Genomic DNA, 24,104 nt, shown 5'->3' on the forward strand with positions numbered 1-24,104 from the left:
AGAGAGAAGGGAGGGGAATCAGGCCGCCCAGAGGAACCGCCAGCGCCCCAGCAACAGCCGCGTTGGGCCAATGAAAAGCGCGGGAAAACGTTGGCGGGAAAGCCTGACTTCTTCTCTATTGGGATAATACTGCCTCCTCTTCTGAGGTAGGTCTCCTTCCTCTGAGGCTGCTTCTACAGACTTGAAGTTATTATATATCCAGGCATGGGCAAGCTTGGGCCCTTCAGGTGTTTTGGACTTCAACTCCCAGAATTCCTAGCGGCCTCAGGCCCCTTCCTTTCCCCCCTCAGCCGCTTAAATTGTTAGAGGTTCTGCAAAAACCATGACTGGGGCAATTCTTTTCAAGCTGTAGAGATAGTGGGTTGTTGTAGGTTTTTCCGGGCTATATGGCCCTGTTCTAGAAGCATTTTCTCTTGACGTTTCGCCTGCATCTATGGCAAGCATCCTCAGAGGTAGTGAGGTCTGTGGGAAGTAGGAAAATGGGTTTATATATCTGTGGAATGACCAGGGTGAGACAAAGGACTTATGTCTGCTGGAGCTAGGTGTGAATGTTTCAACTGACCACCTTGATTAGCATTTAATGGCTTGGAAGTGCCTGGGGGAATCTTTTGTTGAGAGTGATTTGATGTGCATGGTTTCATGGAAGAAACCATGAAAATGAACAAAATCTGGCTACCAGTATTAAAAAACTCAAAAATTACAGCAAAACAATAGAGAGTAAACAATCAGGCACATCAAATCACTCTCAACAAAAGATTCCCCCTAGGCAGGCATATAGCTGGGGGGGGGGGGGCTTGAGGGGTTTCAGCCCCCCCCCCCCCCCAAATTCTCATGGTGGTTCGCGAAAAGGCCTTACTGGTGCATTATTTAAACTGTTATGTTTATTAATATCATGATCTGATCACCATACTCAATATATCCCATATGCATGGGGGTACTGGGGTAATGATACAAAAGGTTTGCTAGGCTAGACCCTCTTTCACTCAGACTCAGCCCCCCCCCCGAAACTCAGCCCCCCCTGAAACCGCCCCTGAAAAAAATTCGCCCCCCCCCCAACGAAATCCTGGCTACGGGCCTGCCCCCAGGCACTTCCAAGCCATTAAATGCTAATCAAGGTGGTCAGTTGAAACATTCACACCTAGCTCCAGCAGTCATAAGTCCTTTGTCTCACCCTGGGCATTCCACAGATATATAAACCCATTTTCCTACTTCCAACAGACCTCACTACCTCTGAGGATGCTTGCCATAGATGCAGGCGAAACGTCAGGAGAAAATGCCTCTAGAACAGGGCCATATAGCCCGGAAAAACCTACAACAACCCAGTGATTCTGGCCATGAAAGCCTTCGACAATATGTAGAGATAGTACTGTTTCAGGTCACTTTCTATACTGTATCTCGGAGTGCATCTACACTGTAGAATTAATGGAGTTTGACATCACTTTAACTGCCATGGCTCATTACTGTGGAATCCTGGGGGCAATAGTCTTCTTCACTTCCAGGGTGCCATAGCATCAAGCCATAGTAATTAAAGTGGTGTCAAACTGCATTAATTCTGCAGTGTAGATTCACCCCAGCTCCTCCCTGTCAGATGTTCTGCCTCTCAGCTCAGTGCACCTGATTTAATTTCATTTAGGCCCCTTCCACACGGTTGCATAAAATCCATGATGAACTGGATTATATGGCAGCGTGAACTCAGATAATTCAGTACGAAGCAGATATTGAGGATTATTTGCTTTGATATTCTGGTTTATATGGCTGTGACGAAGGCCCTTAGAGAGGAACTATGTCAACAGAGTACATCATCTGTTGACATAGGAAACACGTGTTTTGGTTCTTTATTTTGGAGAACTTTGTGAAGCCATGACTAGCTTTGGCTACTTGCCACCAAACATGACTCAGGTATTTCTACTAATAAACAGAAACAAACTTCCTCGTTTTTTACATTTTCTATAATGTATTGAGTTACCAAGATTGTTTACTTTATATTATCAGATTTGTAATTTCTTGGCCTAATGTCTAGACAGGAGTGCAAATGTTTTTTTACAATCATAAATACATCTTCTTCATTAGTCTAGTGTGTGTGTGTGTGTGTGTATATATTTGTGTGTGTATACACTGGGCTATTTTTACTGTTATCAATGCAAAGCAAGGTGTAAAATTGGGAGAATAATTATACAAATTGTTGTTTCCAGCCTATAACTTGGTTGAGGCACAATTTAATGTGACAAATTGATCCTATGTTTACTTATTTGAACTCACCCTGATATCGAGCTCTTTTGGGAGGGTCTTCCCAGCGGGGAAGATCCCTGGAGATCGCAAAAGGGATCTTTGACCTTGGTGAGCTGCCAGCAAAAGCCAATCCAAAGCGCAAAATATTAAGAATTAATCCCACCAGAGGCTGAAGAGGTATCCAGTGACCGAAGCGTTTATTTCTGCGATTCAGCTGAAAAGGATGCGTTACAGGGATAATTCCACCATAAGCATAACATTACAGTGATTTTTGGCATATTTATACAGACAGAACAAAGGAAACCCAGTTTGAAACTTCCGCCCACCTTCCTTCAGCTGGCTTTGCCCTGATTGGCTGGCCCTGGAACAGCTAGGGGGAGGCTTGGCCGCATGTCCCGCCTCTCAGCCAACCAGCGGGCGCTGCTGCCTCCAGGGGGCCAATCGGAGCCTCCCTAGCGCCTCCGAAGATGGTCCAATCAGCAGTCCGGAGGCGGGACATGGCTAGACAGCCCAGAGGGGGCAGGATGCCCGGGAGGCATCTTGCCAGCTGACTGAAAGCCTTTGCTGCTGGCCCGGCAGGGTGGCAGACAGGGGAAACAAAGGGATTTCCTGAGTTCTGATAGCAGATGTGTATAGGCATAAAGGGAGGGCTATGGGTGGCATTTGGATCTCAACCTTGTGGACAAAGGGGGTCCTGAGTCACAAAGGAGCGTGCACAAATACCATGATTGATTTAATCAGCTTGTTTTTCCGTGGTTTCGGCTGACATATCCCTGGCCTTTGTTTGTCTGACTCTGAAAACAAAAACCCTAAGATATGTCAGCCCTGATCCATGCAATGTCAATATGAATAGAGTTTCTTTTAAGGAAATTGGATTCCTTAGCTGTAATCCTCAGGTCACATACTTTAGTAGGGTAAAGTTCAAAAGGGGAAAGGTAAGGAAAGAGGGTGAGGGTACATCTCATTTCATATCATATATTTCATATATATATATTCTTTATAGACTTTCATAAACTAAAAGGGGGTCCCCATCCCATCCCCCTCCCAGCAAGGTTTATTAGAAGCAGTAATAATTGATAAAAGCAATTCATCAGAGTTCTTGAGGTATGATCTTCTTGGCAAGGGCGCATGTAGGCTAGAGGTTTTTTGAGTCCAAAAGTGTGGCTGAAAACAGTCCGGGATGTGGAGCAGAAAGTCAATAGGAGAGGGCGAGCAAGAGAGTTCAGAAAAAGGGAAAGGGAGGGGGCTTCCAGGTTGCGATCTGTGAAGCAGTGTCCTTTGGGAAACTACATTTCCCTGTTCAGGGGCCAGGGTCCAGTGCACAAGCCAGAGAATTCACAGAGAGGAAACAGGAACCCAGTTATGTGTGCTGGGTCAGGAAGCAGCAGAATCCATTGTCCGGCCCTTGGTGAACTACAAATACTTGGGGGGGAAGATGCTCTGCATCAACCCCAGCAAAATGACAGAGTTACACTTATAATATTGAGAACAAATGGTTCCTCAAGTATAAAAATGCACACAGTATGAGCCCCATATCCATGGGAGGGATACATTCTTAAACTTACAATGGAAACAGGAAAGTGCAGATAGTAACTAATCATACTGAAAAGAGCAACACTAAAAAAACAGGGACTTCCAGACAGAAACAATCAGGGCCAACTAACACTTCCCAACAAAGGATTCTCCCAGGCAGGAATCAGTCAGGCTTTGTAGCTGCAAGACCATTCAATGCTAATCAAGATAGCCAATTGCAACATTCACACTTGCCACAAACAGACAAGAGTTCTTTCTCCCACCCTGGACATTCCACAGATATATAAACCCCACTTGCCTAGTTTCCAATAGACCTCATAACCTCTGAGGATGCCTGCCGTAGATGTGGGTGAAACAGCAGGAGAGAATGCTTCTGGGACATGGCCATACAGTCTGGAAAACTCACAGCAACCTATTGAAATAAGCTTCCATTTATTCTGAAGTCACCATAGAGTTGTACTGTATTCCCTAGGAAATTGTTTGGGTGCTTGATGGTTTTCAGACCTCTTTAAATGAATTTGCATAAGAATAAATCCCTTTTTTCATATCGGGAGAAAGCATACAATAACGTATAGTCTAATAAACAGAAGCTACTATTTCAGGTTGAACATCTCTTATCTGGAATTCCGAAATAGTCCAAAATCAGCAATGTGGTTGGCTGATATAGGGACACCTTTGCTTTCTGGTGGTTCAGTAACTTTGTTCCACGCACATAATTATTAAAATAAAAAGTTCAGGTTTCCCTTTGACATTAAGTCTAGTCATGTCCGTCTCTGTGGGGTGGTACTCATCTCAATTTCTTAGCCGAAACCGGCATTATCCATACACGCCTCCAAGGTCATGTGGCTGGCTTGACTGCATGAAGTGCCGTTACCTTCCTGCCGGAGCAGTACTTATTGATCTACTCACATTTGCATGTTTTCAAACTGCTGGGTCGACAGAAGCTGGTGCTAACAGTGGGAGCTCACCCCGCTCCCTGGATTTGAACCTGCCAACCTTCCGGTTAGCAAGTTGAGCAGCTCAGTCGTTTAACCCGCTGCACCACCGGAGGTTCCAATTATTTACATGTTGTATACAAATTCACCTTCAGGCTGTGTATATATGGTGTATATGAAACATAAATTAACTTTGTGTTTAGAATTGGGTCCGATCTCTACAAAATCTCCTTATGTACTTATATGTCGTTATGGGCATTCCAAAATTTGAAAAACAAAATTCAAAACACTTTTGGTCCAAAGCATTTTGGATGAGGAATACTCAACCTGTCAAAGAAAAGTGTATTTCTAATATGTCTCCTTTTCTGTCAGAAGTCATGCTATTCTGATATGTTATTTTATGGCTAGAATCTTGACAATGATAGGATACTTTTCAGGGTGGGTGTTGCAGAAAGAGATCTCAAGGATTTCAGATCAGTAGTTAGGGGACAAAGCTTGCTAAGGGTTCCTCAACCAATTGGGAAAGAAGGAGCAATCTCTGTCCTCTACAACTGGATGGAGGATATATGCAGTCTGCTTATTGGATTGTGGCTTATTTCTACTCACTCCTATTTTTAATTGCATTGTTTTGATCTTTAAAACTAAAATGTCACTGGTTTGGAAAGGTACATTGAAATTAGGGATTAGGGTGGGAAAAAATCAGTGAAAGCTTGTTTGAAACCATAGTATATTAATACACTTGTTTATATATTTTCTTACAGATATGGTACTTTTCTTCACTGCAGGAGTTTAAAGATTGAATGGTCATGATTCCAGCTTTGTGAAAAGCTCCCATGAGTACCCGTAAGTCAATTGTTCTGATTTTTGAAACAGTTCACAGTTAATATATTGATAACATTAGCCAACACACATTTTGGTGCCTCAAGTGTTAGCCTTGTTTACTGTCCTTATTTTAGAGGCTTTTGTTTTTTTTACAACTGGTTGCCAAATTTTGTACATTTTCATGGTTTCCTCCTTTTTGTTGAAATTGTCCACATGCTTATGGATTTCTAAAATCAGGACAGTAAATAAAGAGCAACACTCAAAAAGCATTGGAATTCAAGACAGGAATCAATCAGGGCAAGCTAATACCTCCAAACAAAGGATCCCCAGGCAGTAATCAGCCAGGCTTTGAAGCTGCAAGGCCACTCAGTGCTAATCAAGGTGGCCAACTGCAACATTCACACTTTCCTCAAACAGACAAAGAGTTTTTTCTCCCACCCTGGACATTCCACAGATATATAAACCTCACTTGCTCAGTTTCCAACAGACCTCACAACCTTTGGAGATACCTGCCATAGATGTGGGTGAAATATCAGGAGAGAATGCTTCTGGAACATGGCCATACAGCCCAGAAAACCTCACAGCAACCCAGTGATTCCGGCCATTAAACCCTTCGACAACAACACTTTTTTTGTTTGGATGTGTAATAGATATTAGAATTTTTTTAAGGTACATCACCTGATGTGGCATAATCACATGTTCCAAGATGCTTGTGTTTTGCGATCAGGTTAAATCGCCAAAGACAAAATGTATTGTAAGGAATGGTCCTAAAGCATGTGTCTTCTATTTTTATACACTGGCTAGATGGATGTATTGCATGTCCAGGATGTGATTTAGCTTTCAAAATATCCACCTGCAAACCTGCCAGGTTTGTCTCATGACGAGGTCTATGCTCTAGCAGCAAAGTAATATCAGTGAGTTGTTGTAGGTTTTTTCGGGCTATATGGCCATGGTCTAGAGGCCTCTAGACCATGGCCATATAGCCCAAAAAAACCTACAACAACCCAGTGATTCCGGCCATGAAAGCCTTCGACAATACATTAATACCAGTGAATTGATCAGTGGTGGCAAATCCTGTAAGTGTTTATATGTCCAGTTCCATGACCCTTTGATAGTCTGGGATCAGATCCTGGGATATAGGTGCAATCTGGAAGGGGACTCAGACCCTCTGAACTCTGAGGCGGTAAGTGGAACTCTTGATAGCATGCAAACTTGCTATTGATGCGTATGTGTGTATGTATGTGTATGTGTGTGTGTGTGTGTGTATTACTTAAGTTTAAGTGTTGGTATTTTGGTTGCTTTAGGACAATCAAAGAGAAAGTGGGAAGAAAAACTGAAGAGCATTGAGGAACTATCATCTTTGTATAAACGAAGGCCGCTTTGCGAACGTTACAAACCACAACTGTCCAAACCATGGCAGCCATCCTCTGTTTGGAAGTTATTTCATCGGCAAAACCAAGCATTTAATTTTGCAAAATCCTGTAAAGAGGTATGAGAGTGGAATGTACTAAGAAGATTGTTAGAAATGGGGCTTTGGAAACTGATGTTGTCGCCTTTAATGATCTAATGCTTCACAATTTTGTGTTTTGAAATTTATTTATGATATACAAAATCGGAAAAAACCCCCAACAGTCAGCCCTTTACATTTGCAAGTCTAACTGTTGAATATTTTACTATTGGCATATTTGATATGTTCTCTTTACTTTGGCCGATGCCACTGCCATCAATTTTGAAGGAAAAGGCAACAAAAAAAACACCACAGGGGTGTTAACCTTTCCTTATGTTATCCTGTATGTATGTATGTATATGTGTGTATTTGTATATGGCTGGAATTACACTTTAAAAATATGCCTGTTCCGACCTACAAATTCAACTTCAGAAGAAACCTACAGGTCCTATCTTGTTTTAAACTTGGGGACTGCCTGTAGAGGGATCATGGTGGCACAGTGGGTTAAACCGCTGAGTTGCTGATCTTGTTGACTAGAAGATCGGCGGTTTGAATCTGTGGATGGGGTGAGTTCCTGTTGTTAGCCCCAGCTTCTGCCAACCTAGCAGTTCAAAAACATGCAAACATGAGTAGATAATAGGTACCACTCCGGCGGGAAGGCAATGGTGTTTCATTCAGTTATGCTGGCCACATGACCTTGGAGGTGTCTGGGGACAACGCTGGCTCTTTGGCTTAGCAATGGAGATGAGTACCAACCTCCAGGGTCAGACTCGACTAGACTTAATGTCAGAGGAAACCTTTACCTTTACCTTACTGCCTGTATATTATTTTGGTGGTTGACATATTTCTGATAAATACAGGAACATAGTATCATATTGTGATTATATAACATTGTTTCATATTATAATTACAGATCTCTTTTTTGCTTTCCCTTTTTTCTTTTTTGTTTTTAAACAAAGGAGGAAGGGTAGCTTTGTAAACAAACAACAAACCTACAGAGAGTTGCTCTCCTTGTGACATTTTTTGCCGTCTGTGTTGTCTTGCCTACTTGACCTATATCCATATATTATAATAATGGTGAAATACCTTTCACTGAAACTGAGATAAAGCTGCTAATGGATTCTGAAGCGTTTGACAGGCTTTATGTTAAATTCATATAGCTCCGTAAAACAACTGCAATCTGTTCACTTCTGTAAACACAGGAGTAAGCTCGTGAAAAGAGAAGATAACATGTAGTTTCTTCGGTATGTCATGGGAAATGGAATGGAAAGGCCTTACTTTGGCAGGTCACTAAGTATTGAATAAGTGCATCCTCCAGTTCCTTTCCTTTCCCTTGAGAGAATGGTTACCTTTGTCACTTTTAGCCTTTGTGAACTGTATAACTCTAGGGCTATAAACCAATTGTTGGAAGCCAAGCATAATGCTAGAACTGAAAAGCCTAATAGGTTACTTGCTTTCATATGCTGATTGAGAACAAGATATTAATATATTTAAAATTATTTTACTTTTTAAAGGATGTTCATGTATTTGCTTTGGAAAGAAGTGCCGAAAACAAACAGAGGTTTTATCTTGTGACAACCTACACAGAGCTTTGGTTTTATTACAGGTAAGTATCTAAAAATTGGGGAAAATGACAATACCTACTCAATAGTAACAATATTTTCATAAATATGGTGTGGAAACCTATATGTTTTTACGTAGAATTCACTATTTTTATTAAAGTAAATTTGTGTCTGACTCCATCCTTTACAAAGTTTGGGCACACGTCAAGGGGAAGAGGCACAACTGGAAGTGACATTACGTCAACCTGGTTTTCTTTGTGGTTAATTTCCCTCCTCCTTTTGCATGTATGTGGCATCAAAGGGAATTGTGGTCAAACACCATGTTCTCTTAAAGCCATTCTGTGGGATCTGAGGACCTATATTTCCCTTTTTTAAAAAAAGAAAATGGGGAAGTCTAAATCAGACTCCAGTGCAGTATAGCTCTTAAAGCATGTATCTTTCTATAAGGATTGTACAAACTCTGCTCTGTCTATGACAGTTGTTCTCAACCTTCCTAATCCCGCAACCCCTTACTACAGTTCCTCATGTTGTGGTGACCCCCAACCATAACATTATTTTTGTTTCTACTTCATAACTGTAATTTGGCTACTGTTATGAATCGTAATGTAAATATCTGATGTGCAGGATGTATTTTCATTCACTGGACCAAATTTGGCACAAATACCCAATATGCCCAAATCTGAATACTAGTGGGGTTGGAGGGATTGATTTTGACATTTGGGAGTTGTAGTTGCTGGGATTTATAGATCACCTGCAATCAAAGAGCATTCCGAACTCCACCAACAATGGAATTGAACCAAACTTGGCAAACAGAACTCCCCTGACCAACAGAAAACACTGGGAGGGTTTGGTGGGCATTGACCTTGAGTTTTGGAGTTGTAGTTCACCTACACCCAGAGAGCACTGTGGACTCAAACAATGATGGATCTGGACCAAACTTGGCACTCAATATGCCCAAATGTGAACCCTGGTGGAGTTTGGGGAAAATAGAACTTGACATTGGGGAGTTGTAGTTGCTGGGATTTATAGTTCACCTACATTCAAAGACCATTCTGAACTCCACCAATGATAGAATTGGGCTGAATTTCCTACACAAAACCCGCATGACCAACAGAAAATACTGTGTTTTCTGATTGTCTTTGGCGACCCCTCTGATACCTCCCCCCCTGAACCCCCAGGTTGAGAAACGCTGGTCTATGACAAACTTTTTGACCTTGGGAGGATTTAAAGGTGTTGTATGTGGGATTGAACTCTATTGCCAATACATACTTTCCTTTTGGACTTTGGTCTCATTTCCATTTTTGCCAGTGTGATCTTTGCTAGTGGTACTCTTATTTCAATGCTAGTACAATTTTGCTTGCATGTGCTGGAAAATACTGATCTGTGAGTACTGATAAGTCTTGGTTTTCTATTCATTTCCATTCCATTAAAAAGAAGTTGGAATCTTTTGTTGAACTGTGGTAGTATAATAATAATAATACTTTTCTTAATCTAGTAAACATCGTGAAACCAGTCTTATGCATTGTTATGAAGTTATTCCAGAAACAGCTGTTTGCAAACTGTACTTTGATTTGGAATTTTACAAACCAGCAAATAAAGGTGCTGATGGGAAGCAGATGGTAGCAGGCTTAATAGAGGTAGGTTCCAAACAAACATAAGGAATATAAATTTAGGCTAAACAAAGGAAGATGTTCGAAACAATAATAGTAGGTAAGTAATGAAATAAGCTGCCAAAATGACAGTTGGATTATTTTGGATTTTAAAAAAAGGAACATCGGTACTTACTACCTTTAAATTTTGTTCTTGAATACAGGGGCTGGAAAAGATCTAAATGAGTTGTGTTATTGCTACAGGACTCATTTAGGTCCTGTCTCACCTGTGTATCCAGGAATGAGTATTCAACTAGTCCAACGGGCAGCAGCTAGACTACTCAACAGAGCATCATTCACCCTTCTGCTATGTCAGCTCCACTGGCTGCTGATCCAGTTCCAAGCTCAATTCAAAGTGCTGGTCTTGACCTATAAAACCCTATATGGCTCCGGCCTAGTGCACCTGTCCGAACATATCTCATTCTACGTCCCTCTTAGGAATTTAAGATCTTCTGGAGAGGCCCTGCTCTCGGCCCTGCCCTTGTTACAAACGAGACTGGCGGGGATGAGGGACAGGGCCTTCTCAGTGGTGCCCCCCCCCCCCCGTGGAATTCACTCCCTGTGGAAATTAGATCATCGTCATCCCTCCTCTCTTTTAGAAGGAAATTAAAAACATGGATATGGGACCAGGCCTTTGGGTAATCTAGCAGACTGACAAGGACAATGAAGGCAAGAGCTTTGGAAACAGATTATGATAAGCTGAATGAACTTACTAATTACAGATCTCGGTGAAACGATGGCCACCAGGCTGGCTTCTTTTCTAGTAGATTTTACTGTATTAACTTAATGTTTTAATTATTTATAATTACTGTTTGTTGTGTATTTTATTGTGTTTAATTGTAGGCATCGCATATGTGCCGGCTGGAAGCTGCCCTGAGTCCCCCCCTAGGCGGTAAAACCCCCCCCAAAAAATAAATAATAAATATTATGAATGTATATAATAACAAATAAGAATATTAGAGGTTCAACTTCTGTAATAAAAATCAAAAATCTTAAAGTGCCCTATATAGGAGGCATGGGCAAATTTCAGTCCTCCAGATGTTTTGGAATTCCACAATTCTTAACAGCCAGTAGGCCTTTAGGAATTGTGGGAGTTGAAGTCCAAAACACCTTGAGGGCCGAAGTTTGCCCATGCTTGCTATACACTCAACTATAGGTCTAGAAAACTTAATCAAAAATCAATTTAAAAACCCTGGTTGGCCTATCCATAGCTTATGTGAGTACTGTACACTATATTAACTTATCAAAAAGTAACCATCCACTTCCCTCACAAAATGCAAGAGCTTAGTCCATTCCAGGAGAATTAAAAAGAAGCACCGGTGTCACGTCTGGACTTTTTGAAAGCCCAGATGGGGAAATGGCAGCAGTGGCCATGTCATGATGAAATATGATGTATGGTTTGAATGGAATTGTATAAAAGATGAATGAATGAGAGCTTATAATTTTGAAGACAACATTCTGAAGCCAAGACCTGGAAAACAACTACACTGAGGAATTGCAATTAAAGCCTGCTTGCTGGACTGTAATTAAAAATTACTGAACTGCTAACATTGATAAGAACTGTGACTAATGATTAAATGTTGAACTTTTGGGGAAAAGGTGAACTTCTGAGGAAAAATAAGGTGTTTACATTAATCAGAGACAATTAATATAAACACCTTAAGGATGTTAAGAAAGAAGTCAACACAAGGCTTGTGCTTTGCTAACCCCAATCAAGAAGAGTCAACGTCTGCCAGGAAATTGAGATGGAGCCAGGATGTCTCAGGATGGAAAACATCATTAATTTACAACTTTGGGACAACATCAGAAGAAATATTGCTATATAAGGGACTTTATTACAATCCAAAAAGGGTGACACACCACGGGTCTGGTCCACCCGCCATGTTCTGGTCAGAGATGGTGTATGCCTCCTTTTCTTAGGGGAAGAGGAAGGCGTATGATTTTGGAGTCTTGGAATTTGTGCAGGGAAGTCAGATTCTGCTGTAGAGAAAGCACAGATCTGATCCTTGGCATTGTGCTTAGGGAAAAGATGCATTTCGAAGGTTAGGAGTTTTAGAACTATGTATTGGCAGATTTGCAAGGAAGCATTCTGGCCTAAGATATGTTCTCCATGGAGGAAGAATGTTGAAATGGTGATGTATGCATGATGCTAAGTGAATGAATGTGTAAGTGAATGCTGAGTAAAAATGTTAATTCCCCTTTGTTAGCCAGTGCAACTGTAGGTTTGTAGAATTCTATGTAGTTTCATAGAATCTGTATGTAGTTCTCTGTCTAAAAGGTGTTCTGATACCCTTTCTCTTACTGGAAAATTGCAATAAAAAGAACCTATAATTTGAAGCTATTGAAAAGTTATTCATAACAGCCAGAAGCAGCGGTCCCTGAAGGTGGCATTAGTGTTCTCCAATTTCTTCATTTATCCCAGAGGTTGTATCAAAATCTATAATTTTGGCCCCAAAACCTCTGACCTTGACTTACATTTGAGGCTTACTCATATAGGTTGTCATAAGGAAGAGGGAGCAGGCTTGTTTTCTGCTGCCCTGGAGACTGGAACTTGGAGCAATGGGTTCAGAAAGAGATTCCAATTGAACGTTAGGAATAACTTCCTGATTGTAAGAGCTGTTCAGCAGTGGAACTCTCTGCCTCGGAGTGTGGTGAAAGCTCCTTCCCTGGAGGCTTGTAAATAGAAGTTGGATGGCTATCTTTGATTGTGCTTTTTCTGCATGGCAAGGCGGGGGAATTAAAGTGGATGTCCCATGTGCTCTTTTCAAACTTTAGGAGTATATATGGTATTAAATTTCAATATGTATTTATTTTTATGAAAATGGAGCACAAACACTTCTGATGAAAACAAATTTTGGAGGGGATGTTAAAACTGGAAAATTGGAGAACATTCCAAAGTATATTACTGCTGTTTCATCGCATGAAGCTCTTTGCAAGTGATATGAAGTATATTGGCAAGTTAAAGATCAAAAGCTCAATAAAGAGAAGAATAGCAAAAAAATAAATAAATGGAGTGAGGATAAGATCTTAAAATGCCTAAAGTTATACTTTGTAATAATATCATCTCATATTAGGTATATTGGCTGAGATCTGAACGATCATTCCCCCAGTTTTTTACTTGAAACTGTCAACTAAGTATTGCCAATCCCAAAAGCTTGGGAGACCATCCAAAGCGGGATTTTATGGAACCAAGAAACTGTTGCTTGAAGAAAAGAGTGACAACCATTTACCCCATACATTGTGACCGAAATATGAAAGAAAGCATTATTAGAATGAAGTGATAATAATTTGTAAGCCATGTGGCTTACAGCTTTTACTCTTCAGCCTCTCTTACCTTAACACATGTCTAAGATTTTGCCAATACGACAAAATGATATATGTTTATGTGCAAACTGTGACAAACAAATAAAGGAATGCCATTGCATCTTTTTCAGTTTGTGTGTGAAAAATTAGATGAACACTATGGAGTGAAATGTTCAACTGGAGACATTTTGAATTTAGATTCCAGCACCGAAGAGAAATTTAGTTGCCATCTCATATTTCAACTCCATAATGCTGCATTTAAAAATAACATTCACATAGGTAAGTATAGATGTATTTCAGAGGTATGTACAGTCAACATAGAGCAGTGATTCCCAACCTTTTTTTTTTTTTTACCAGAAACCACTCTCCAACATTAGTACCAAAAGGGTTACGAATTGGTTTTTGGTCAACTTCACATTCATTTTGGTTATTTGGGGTGCTGGTTCAGAAAAGCCGCCTTTAGTCCCCCTGTTGGAGTCGAGAAGGGCAGGGTACAAGTATGGCAAAAATAAATAAATAAGGGTTCCACATCAGTTTTTGGTCAACTTTAGATTCGGTGTGGTTATTTGTGGTGCTGATTCAGACAATTGCATTGGATAGGCCGCATCAGCTCTATTTTCTGATACAAAACATATGCCATCCAGTAGTCGCCATCTGATTATCCACAGAAAACCATATTTAATAAGCCTCGGCACTATAAGGGTTTTGCAAGACCAGTCGCTCCCATTGCAACGGTATAGTAATGATGAGGCCGCGGATCATATTTTAGTTTTTGCTGATCACTGGTGGTTCACAGACCACAGGTTGGGAACCACTGGCATAGAGTCACACTGGAAGTCTTGGTTGGCAGGGACTGTGTGTGAGGTCCTTCTTGCGGTAGAAATGATATTTGAACAAACTTCCTATACATTTGGTTGGATATTCTACTATTTAAGGAATACGAGAAACCGCTGTGTTTTTAATAAAATAAATTGGACAAAGAACTTTGTACTATTGATACAGCTTTCTGTTTTGTCTGCTATTTAATCTGCTTTCCTTTGGTATTTCTCAGTGTCAGTTGTTAGGTCTGAAATATTTTGTTGTTGAAAACTAGTTTCCTTTGTCATCCTGCCTGTTTTCCAAATGCTACTTTATTCAATATTTTTCTTTTTCCCCCCTCAAGGTAACTTTTTAAGAAGAATTTTGGAACCTGCTGTTCTTTTAATTAAGAATAAAGACGCAATGGCTGTAGAAAAACAGGTGCTTCCTGCTTCTCGATGTTCCAAAGCCACCACAGATTTACCCAAATGTCTTGAAAACCAGACGGTCTCCAATAATGTTCCTTCCACCTGTCAATTTAATTCACAGATAGCAATGGAAAAAGGGACACCACAAGGGAAAGGAGAGAGAGACCTATCTTTTCTGATTATGAATGGCAAAGAGGGAGGAAAGCAATTGTTTGTAGATCTGGGTAAATATGAATACACATTTCATGCACAACTCTGTGCTAATGCTATTTTCAAATGTGTGCTTTTCATAACTAATAGGAGGGCTGGAAGGGATGAAAGAAGTCTGCTGTTGTGTCAACTTTTGTCCATTCAGGTATGAATTAATAGTGTGTGGAGGAGAATGATTGATCCAAGGAGCCTTTTGGCTATTAGTGATTTATCAATGTGATGAATGTTGAAATTACTCAGTTACTTAAATATTTATGAATCCTAGTGGTTCTAAGTAAGACTAGATGCTAAAATGTGGTCCTGGTCCATTTCTCCCTGATGCATAATACTGGGCATTGAGTAATCTTCTGCACATGGCAAAAATGTCCATGCAAGGCTTCAAGACTAGTTATGCCATGGAGACAACTTTAGTCGCCTTGGTAGACAACCTACACATAGAACTGTATTGGAGAAGTGTGTTATTTTTGTTTCGGCTGGACCTCTCAGCATTTAATGCCATAGACCACTGCTTCCTGATTCCAAGTTAGGTTCCCTTCACTCAATGTTAGGAGCCCCCAGTGGCGCAGTGGGTTTAACCACTGAGCTGCTAAACTTGCTGACCGAAAGGTTGGTGGTTTGAATCTGGGGAGCAGGGTGAGCTCCCTCTCTGGCGCACAACAGTGGCTCTTTGGCTTAGAAATGGAGATGAGCGCGAACCCCCAGTCGGACACGACTATACTTAATGTCAAGGAGAAACCTTTACTTTTACTTAGCTCAGTGTTAGGGTCATGAAAAAATTGCAACAGTTAAAGATTTCTGAAGGCTACCAGTTTTACCCAAATCTGTTAGCAACGTTGTGCGGTGTTTACCATGGACTCCGCAGAAAATGTTTCAGCTGAACTTCTTAAAAAAGAAAACCAACGTGTTTAGCAAGCCAAGAAAATGCTGATTTATTTAATTAGTGAATGACAGGAAAGGAGATTCCACCTGAACATTAGGAGTAACGTTCTCTGACTGTAACAGCTGTTCAACTCACTGACTTGGAGTGTGGTGTATGCTTTTTAAAAGAGGCCAGATGGCCATCTGTTAGGAATGCTTTGATTGTGCTTTTCCAGTCATATGAAGCCACTGAGAAAGGCTGCTGTCAGTATGTAGATGACACCTACCTTTGCCACTCCTTTCCATCCCTGCAGTTTCTTAAATATTTCGGAATCCTAGTAGTGGTTTTAAATCAGTGATTTATCTTTGTGTTACTGTATGTTAGTGTACAGAAGTGTTTATAATAATATGCTTATAACTGTATTTATGTTTGCATTGGTTGCCCTAAGGCTGGAGCGGCCTAGCTGTGAGAAATGTGTTACCATGGAAACGAGGCAGAAGAGGAGGTGGGAGGAGCTTAGAGAGAAAAGGTTTTAAAAAAAGTGACAGTTAGAGTCAGTCAGGGGGGAAGACTCTGAGAGAGCAGCAGAGTGAGTTTTTAGACTCTGAGGAGTGAAGAAGTGAAGAGTCAGGTTTTAGTGTTCGTGAATAGTAGAGATTTCTTCAGCTAGGAAGCTGAAGAGGAAAACCTTGTTAGTTGCTTTAGTTAGAAAGAACTAACAGAGGCTTGTTAGGATCGCTAGTCGGGGAAGACTGGAGATCTGTGATTTGATCAAGTATAGATCAAACAGAGAGACTATTCACTGCAGGGAACACTGGTTAATAAAGCGCTTCACCACAGCAAGAGTTCATAAGTTGTAACATCGAAAGTCTGAATTGTATCGCAACCAAGTTACATGTAACCATCAAGTATTTGCCAAGCTTAACATCTTCATACTGCAACCATACGCTTTGTTTAAAAATAAACTTGTTCTCTTTGGTTTTTAAAACTGCCTCATCTCCATTAATTTTACGTTCTGTGCACCCTCTCTACCAAAATTACCTCACAACACAAACAGAGCCTTTAATACCAGAGCCTTTTACAAGTCAGGGGCTCCTCTCTCCTAAACCTAGGCGCTTCCTCACTAGTTGGTAGCGTCTCTCTACAATTGGGTGGCAGCTTCATTACCAGTGGCGGAGGTTCTTTACAGTTAGCATTGAATTTTTGCCATTAATATATTGTAAACCACCTTGAGTCCCCCCAGGGATGAGCAAGGCAGTATAGAAATACAGCAAATAAATAAATAAATAAAATGATGGTACAAATAAATATAATGATTTTGAAAGATCTAAAATAGTAATTTTATTACATTAACAGTTCATTAACAATAATTAAGAATAGGGACCTGGTGGTGCAGCAGATTAAACCACTGAGCTGCAGAACTTGCTGACCGGAAGCTTGGAAGTCTGAATCCAGGGAGCAGGGTGAGCTCCTGCTGTTAGCCCCAGCTTCTGCCAACCTAGCAGTTCAAAAACATGCAAATGTGAGTAGATCATTAGGTATCACTTCTGCGGGAAGGTAAAGCCTCTCCATGCAGTCATGCCAACCACATGATCTTGGAGGTGTCTATGGACAGCGCCGGCTCTTTGGCTTAGAAATGGAGTTGCGCACCAACCCCTAGAGTTGGGCACGTTAGACTTAATGTCAGGGGAAACCTTTACCTTTAATTTATCAATTGATACTGTCTACAACTAAAATTTCCCAACTCTTCTCCAAGTCAAATTTCAGAAGTTAATTTGAAATGTTCCAAAACCAGGGAAAAAAGTTTATTTCAGAAATGATACTAATCTTGAATGTGTATTCTTGGAAGGCCTAGTTTCACTTTTCTTCTTCAAAATTCTTCACGATTGAGAACAACTATCCAATAGTTTACTCATGTTTATTGAGCTTGAAAACAGTAGTTTTTAACCCACTTAATAGTTGCATTGACATGTGATCATGAATTGCAAAAACTATAGGCAATTGTAGACGCAGCCAGTAACTCTTTTCTTTCTTTAGGGGTTTATACTAAGAATAGAAATTTTCGGTTATACAAGTCATCAAAAGCAGGAAAGTGTGCTGTCCTGGATATTGCGGAAGATAACAAGTTCATTCCTAAATCTGTAAAAAATTCTTCTGTAGAAGAACAGTATTTTTTGTCCTCTTTGATCTGTAATGTAAGGTAATTGTAATTTCACTTTAAAAAAAAGAATTATTTTACTAATTTTGATGCTAATGGAGGATATTCATTGCGTCAGTTATAAAAATGAGTAATATATGCCAGTCACCATCTGATTATTTGGAGTTTTGAGGGAGTTGTATTAAATTTGCCTTGTAAAGTCCTAGAAAGTATGGATTGCTCAAACTTTCCTGATCTGCCTCCAGATCTGACTTCCTTCAAATCTTCAGTTACTTTTGAGATAAGTCCTTTAATGTGCCATTGCCCTGCTCCATTCACTTACATTTATAGGGGTCAAGATGACATAACCCCACTATATTTTCCAGCCACTGCTTTTTTCATATTGCCAACAGGAAAAAACCTTTTCCTTTTAAGTAAGAAAAGATTGAATAGTCACAGTGCCTCTTAAATGATGACTTCAGAAATTGTGGCTAGAAGTATCACTGAAAGGTTTATCTCCCACAAACAGACTTTTTGCGTATTTGCTTCTGTAATTTTATTAGTGCTTCTTGAATTACTTGGTGGAAACTGAAGGCAAAACGAATGGGCTATTTTAATACACTAGTGTAGTGCTGAAAAAAGTATCACAGGCTATTAATAGACAGCTGGGAGAAAGAACTCCTTGAGATTGTTTTATAACACTTTGTATTTCTTCTCTTTTTTATCAGATTTTCAGACTGTTTAAAAATTATGACTTTTGACACTCCAGAAGTGAGAAAAGAAAAGTCTGTCTGTTCAAATGGCAACATGACCAATAGCTGTATAGGTATTCCCATTAAACTGAAACTTTCTCATGCTATTTTTGTCATTGCAAAAATATCAACATGTTTTAGGTCAGTGCTTGGCATTGCAAAATTGAATATATTTGTATAAACTGAATGCTTTGTGTTGCAGTGAGTTTTCCAGGCTATATGGCCAAGTTCCAGGCACATTCTGTCCTGACATTTCACCCACATGTATGCCAGACATCCTCTGAGGATGCCTGCCATAGAAGTGGGCGAAATGTCAGGAGAAAATGCTCCTGAAACATGGCCATACAGCCTGGAAAACTCACAGCAACCCAGTGATTCCGACCATGAAAGCCTTCCACAACACATTGAATGCTTTGTCTCCTAGAGTCCATAAGTCAGGCGTATTTAGTCATCTTAACATTTGGAAGCTTTGGGCAAGTAACTGGTTGAGCTATCTTCATAAGGAAGCAATGAGTTACTTGAGCAAGATTAATGTTTATGTGTTGGTAATATTGGTGAGAAGAAGTCTAGGCATGTACAAAGAAGTTAGATAAGAGTACTTTTTGGAAAGAAAATGAAGCATTCAACTTAAGAAGGAAGCAAATACAATATGTATACAATTTCTATTTTATTTGATTTGCCGTCGATCCACTCCTTTGAGCTGCACGCAAATCTACTATTTCCCCAAATATACAATCCTGTGCTTTTCTTTTCCATTTCTGGCCAAATAGCTTAACCATTGGTTTGTTCCATCAAATATGAGGTCTGCCCAAGGACCACTTGTGGTCTCTGGGTCTCCAGTTTGTTAATTGACATGTCCATTGGTTATCTTTTGTTCGTGCTATATGCCCTGCCCACCTTCTTTTTGTCTCATAGATCTCATTGACCACATTGCATACCCCGGTTCTTTGACACAGCTTTTTGTTACTGACTTTATCTCTTATTGTCATGGCACACATCCTTCTTTCCATTGCTCTCTTATTGTCATGGCACACATCCTTCTTTCCATTGGTCTCCGAGTTACCTCCAGTTTTTCCTCCTCTAACTTTGTTGTTGCCCATGTTTCAGACGTGTATGACATTCCAGATGCTTATGACTGTAGTGTTGAAGATATTTGTTCTGACCTTCATTGATAGCTTAGCATCTATTAGCACTGTCCCATTTTGATGAAAAGCTGTCCAAGCAGCTATGTGTCGTCTTGCCCATTTGTCAATTTATTCAACTGTACTTGTTGTCCGAGATATACGTATTCACTCCAGTCACTTCCTCAATTTCATATCCATTTATAACAATGCGGCTGTGGACACCTGGCTCATTTTTCATCCATTTTGTTTTCTTCGAGTTCATTTCTAGCCCTCCTGATTATAATATAATAATAATAACTTTATTTTTATACCCCACCACCATCTCCCCTAGGGGACTTGGGCGGCTTACAGAGGGACAAGCCCAAAAATTACAGATAAAACAGAAAAACACAATTAAAATCAATCAATAAAATGATAAAGCCAGTCATAAATTCCTTCCAAAAAGAGAACAAAGTGGGAGCCTGTCTGATCTTGAGCATCGAGCTAATTGTTGGAGATGTTGTAAATCTTCCGGATTTTTGGCAAAAAGAACACAAGCATCTGCAAAGAGGGGATGGGAAAGTTGTCTGCCATCAATTGAAATCCTGCCTTTCAATTTGATTTTTCGGAAGAGGTTTTCTAAAGTCCACGCAAACAGTTTTGGTGATATTGTGTCTTCTTGACACACACTATTGTTTATTCTGATATGACTCACTTCTGATAATAGTTTTATATCCATTGTGGACTCTGTTCACGTATGCTGGATTTAAACCAACTTGGTGTAGAGTGTTAAGGATAGCATTGATCTCAACGGAGTCCAAGGACTTTTGGTTATCAACGAATCAAGACAAACCAGAATGCAATGCCCCTGATAATTAATCTTAGGATAACAGAACAAGAGGTCAGTACTTACTGTGAATAGTAGATTGTAGGAACACCTGGCTAGCTCTTATGCTGGAAATATTTACATCAGGACAAGGAAACCTAATTCAGTTTATAATAGCATTCACATGTGATTTCTCAGTTTGTATGAGCCATGGAAGAAAAGACATTACTCATATTTTCTGTCTTTTTCCTATAGACTCCATAGGGGGATACCACTGTTCCCCTTATCCAGAAATTGATAACTTTGTCCTGTCCTTAGTCAGTAAAGACAGTGTTCAAGGAGGTAAGGGGATTTCTTATGTGAACTAAGGATTTTTCTTTGAAAGGTTATAAAGTCATGTAAAAATGAGCATATTTTCCCCTCTCCAGGAATAAGAAGATGGAATTATTTTTCTCTTGAGCAGCTTCTCGTGTATGACATCTTGAACTACCGTTGGTGTAGGAATATTGGCAGAGCTCACAAAAGTAACAATATAATGTATGTACACTTTCATGACACTCTTCATAGTTTGTTTGATAAATTACAGGTTTTGGTCATTCTTGAAGTAGGATTATTAGAATACTTCTTTGTGTATTTCATGTCCAATAAAATTATAATTTTCTATTCACAGGGACAGGTATGAGAGGTAATATAATACAAAGAAGTAGAACATTCTCGTTTTTACTTGTCATTTTGACACACTGACATAAACATTTGAAGTGTAATAATTATCTACACATGTACTATTTTCAATATATTTGTAGAAATCTAAAGCATTACATATGCATTAAAATTCCATATTAGCTCTTTAAATTTGGTGTAGGATATAGCCAATACTATTTTATATAGTGTATACTATAGATATGAGCTTTAGTAGAATGCTATATAATCCAACCAGAAGTCAACTAGATTACAACTGTCCTCCCTAAAGGTAAAGGTTTCCCCTTGATATTAAGTCTAGTCGAGTCCGACTGTGGGGAGTGGTGCTCATCTCCATTTCTAAGCCAAGGAGCGCCGTTACCTTCCCGCCAAAGCAGTACCTATTGATCTACTCACATTTGCATGTTTTCGAACTGCTAGGTTGGCAGAAGCTGGGGTTAGCAACAGGAGCTCACACCATCCCACGGATTTGAATCATTGGCCTTCTGGTCAGCAAGTTCTGCAGCTTAGTGGTTTAACCCGTTGTGCCACTGCAGCCACTCTGTTCTCCCTAACTACATTTAAATTGTGGGCATGGAGGACTAGGTTTCATTATAAGTAATTAGTTTAATTTTGAGTAACCAGATGACATTTCTGTCAATTAGTAGAACCTGAAACCTTGTCAACATTGGAAGTACGAGGGAGATATGTCGATATCCTTGGAGCACTGTGTTGATTATGTGGAGAGATCTATTTGAGATATCTCTTGCTAGATTTGACCAGAGATTTCTATCAGCTTTTTATTTTACACTCGTGAATGAATAGATTTATGATTTAATCAAATATATTTGTATTTCAAGGATTATAGTAGATTTGAAACAAGAGAATTGGTATCAAAAATGCCATGACCCTGTTTGCAGAGCAGAAAACTTCAGATCAGAAAGTGAGTACTTGTATCACTTTGAAATACATTATAACTAATAGCACTGATTTGAAATATATTTTAACTAATTCCAGTTTATTTCTATTCATGGCAGGTTTTTCTTTACCAAGTGAAGTATGCCTCCCGTTCCTTTTCAAGGAGGTATGACTTGCTTAATATCAAAATTATTTAGTTGTAGCCTAGGAAGGATCTCGGTAAATAGCTTAGTTAGGGAAATACAATATAGAGATGAAACATGAATAAGCACATAATAATAATAATAATAATAATAATAATAATAATAATAATAACTTTATTTTTATATCCCACCACCATCTCCCTGAAGGAACTTACATGGGGACCAAGTCCAGCACACAACAAAATTTACCAGCTAAAACACGGTTAAAAACGTAATACAACATAAACAAACTAATTGAAACAATTAAGAACAGCAATGTATAAAAACATCATAAAAGTGTATAAAACCAACATTAACAACCAGTAACCAGGAATATGGTGGGCATGAAAGAACCTGTAACTTAGTTTCTAGTATAGTCTTAGCCTTTTCCAGTTTGGCATCTTGCCATAACAGCTGCTTTGAATTTCTCTTTTCAAGAAAAGGGTATAAATCAGTGGTTCCCAACCTTTTTTTTGACCAGGGACTACTTGAACAGGGACAACTATCCAACATTAGTACCAAAAGGGTTATGAATCAGTTTTTAGTCAACTTTAGATTACTTTGGGCTATTTTGTGAGCTAATTCAGAAAATTGTATTGAATAGACCACATCAGCTCTAGTTTCTGATACAGAACAGTAGTTGCCATCTGCTCGCTCACAGAAAACCATATTTAATAAGCCTTGGTACTATAAAAGAGTTTTGCGAGACCAGTTGCTCTCGTTGCAACGGTGTAGTAACAACGAGGCCACGGACCATATTTTAGTTCTTGCAGACCACTGGTGGTCCACGGACTCACTGGGAATCACTGGTATAACTGATATTTAATCAATATTTAATCAGTATTGCAGGGCAGCAGGAATGTGGCAGATTCCTTTTAGATCTGCTTTATCTTAAGTCAAAACCTGTGTTGTTTTATGTATTTTAATAGTCTTGTGTTTTATCTCTCTGTTTTAATCAAGGTGAGTAATAAATTATTATTATTATTATTATTATTATTATTATTATTGTTATTATGGTTTGCAGTCCAGTAGGTGGTATGAGCAGACCCAAAACTTTTACTTTTCTCCAATATGTGCAAAGAATGGGAAGACATTGGTGTCTAGGCGTCTCCCACTTCAGCAAGAGTTCATCTATCAGAAATATCAGGCTAAATATTATCAGTTTATATGAAATGTCTTAATTGTTTTCTTTTAAAGGAAGAAGAGTATGAATATATAATGGATGAATGTGGGAACATTGAAGAAAAATCCAAAACATTTAACCCGACAATAGACTCATCAGGCAGCACATCTTTAGCTGCGTTACAGCAAATAAGTGACCCAGATTCTACAAAAAGGTCAAGCCTTGAATGGGATGATGAAGCTGACATCTTTCTTTTGGAAGCTTCTGAAGATGTGGAACTTGCAGAGGCTGCTGCTAGTTTTCAGCCTCAGAGGGACTGGAGTGTAGATGAAATACCTGATGAACTCCTAGTAGATGCTTTACAAAACCATGAAATCAAGGAGTAAGTCTGCCAAGGCATGGCTGAGCAAAGAGTGCACCTAACTGTTATCAAATAACCAGCGGTCAAACTAAATGATACAAGCTTGTTTGAGTTTGGGGCAATATTATTTCCTGGATTTTTAAATGTTACTTTAGCTGCTGGCTTGTGATGATAAGCAGCATTTGCACAATGTAAACATGAATTTCAGGGTAGAAAATAAGAGTTTAATTAAACAACTCCCAGACAGTT

At 39.5% G+C, this 24,104-nt stretch overlaps 1 protein-coding gene across 4 annotated transcripts; it reads left to right on the forward strand.

Annotated features, from left to right (window-relative positions):
• Positions 1-56: 56 nt before the first annotated feature.
• PRIMPOL (primase and DNA directed polymerase) lies at positions 57-24,104 on the forward strand. Of its 4 annotated transcripts, XM_067468734.1 has the most exons (15): positions 57-146; positions 5,459-5,540; positions 6,824-7,008; positions 8,481-8,572; positions 10,024-10,165; positions 13,612-13,759; positions 14,643-14,719; positions 14,828-14,930; positions 17,813-17,975; positions 18,641-18,738; positions 20,849-20,935; positions 21,022-21,130; positions 22,132-22,214; positions 22,309-22,355; positions 23,569-24,104. In XM_067468734.1, the coding sequence occupies exons 2-15, from the start codon at positions 5,531-5,533 to the stop codon at positions 23,878-23,880; spliced, it is 1,656 nt and encodes a 551-aa protein (XP_067324835.1). In that variant the 5' UTR covers positions 57-146; positions 5,459-5,530; the 3' UTR covers positions 23,881-24,104. The 4 variants fall into 4 exon arrangements, with proteins under 4 accessions (XP_067324835.1, XP_067324834.1, XP_067324836.1 ...); XM_067468733.1 differs by having other exon boundaries at positions 14,643-14,930; XM_067468735.1 differs by lacking the exon at positions 22,309-22,355 and having other exon boundaries at positions 14,643-14,930; positions 23,569-23,660.

Source organism: Anolis sagrei, chromosome 5 (genome assembly GCF_037176765.1).
Source record: "Anolis sagrei isolate rAnoSag1 chromosome 5, rAnoSag1.mat, whole genome shotgun sequence".
NCBI classification, from domain to species: domain Eukaryota; kingdom Metazoa; phylum Chordata; class Lepidosauria; order Squamata; family Dactyloidae; genus Anolis; species Anolis sagrei.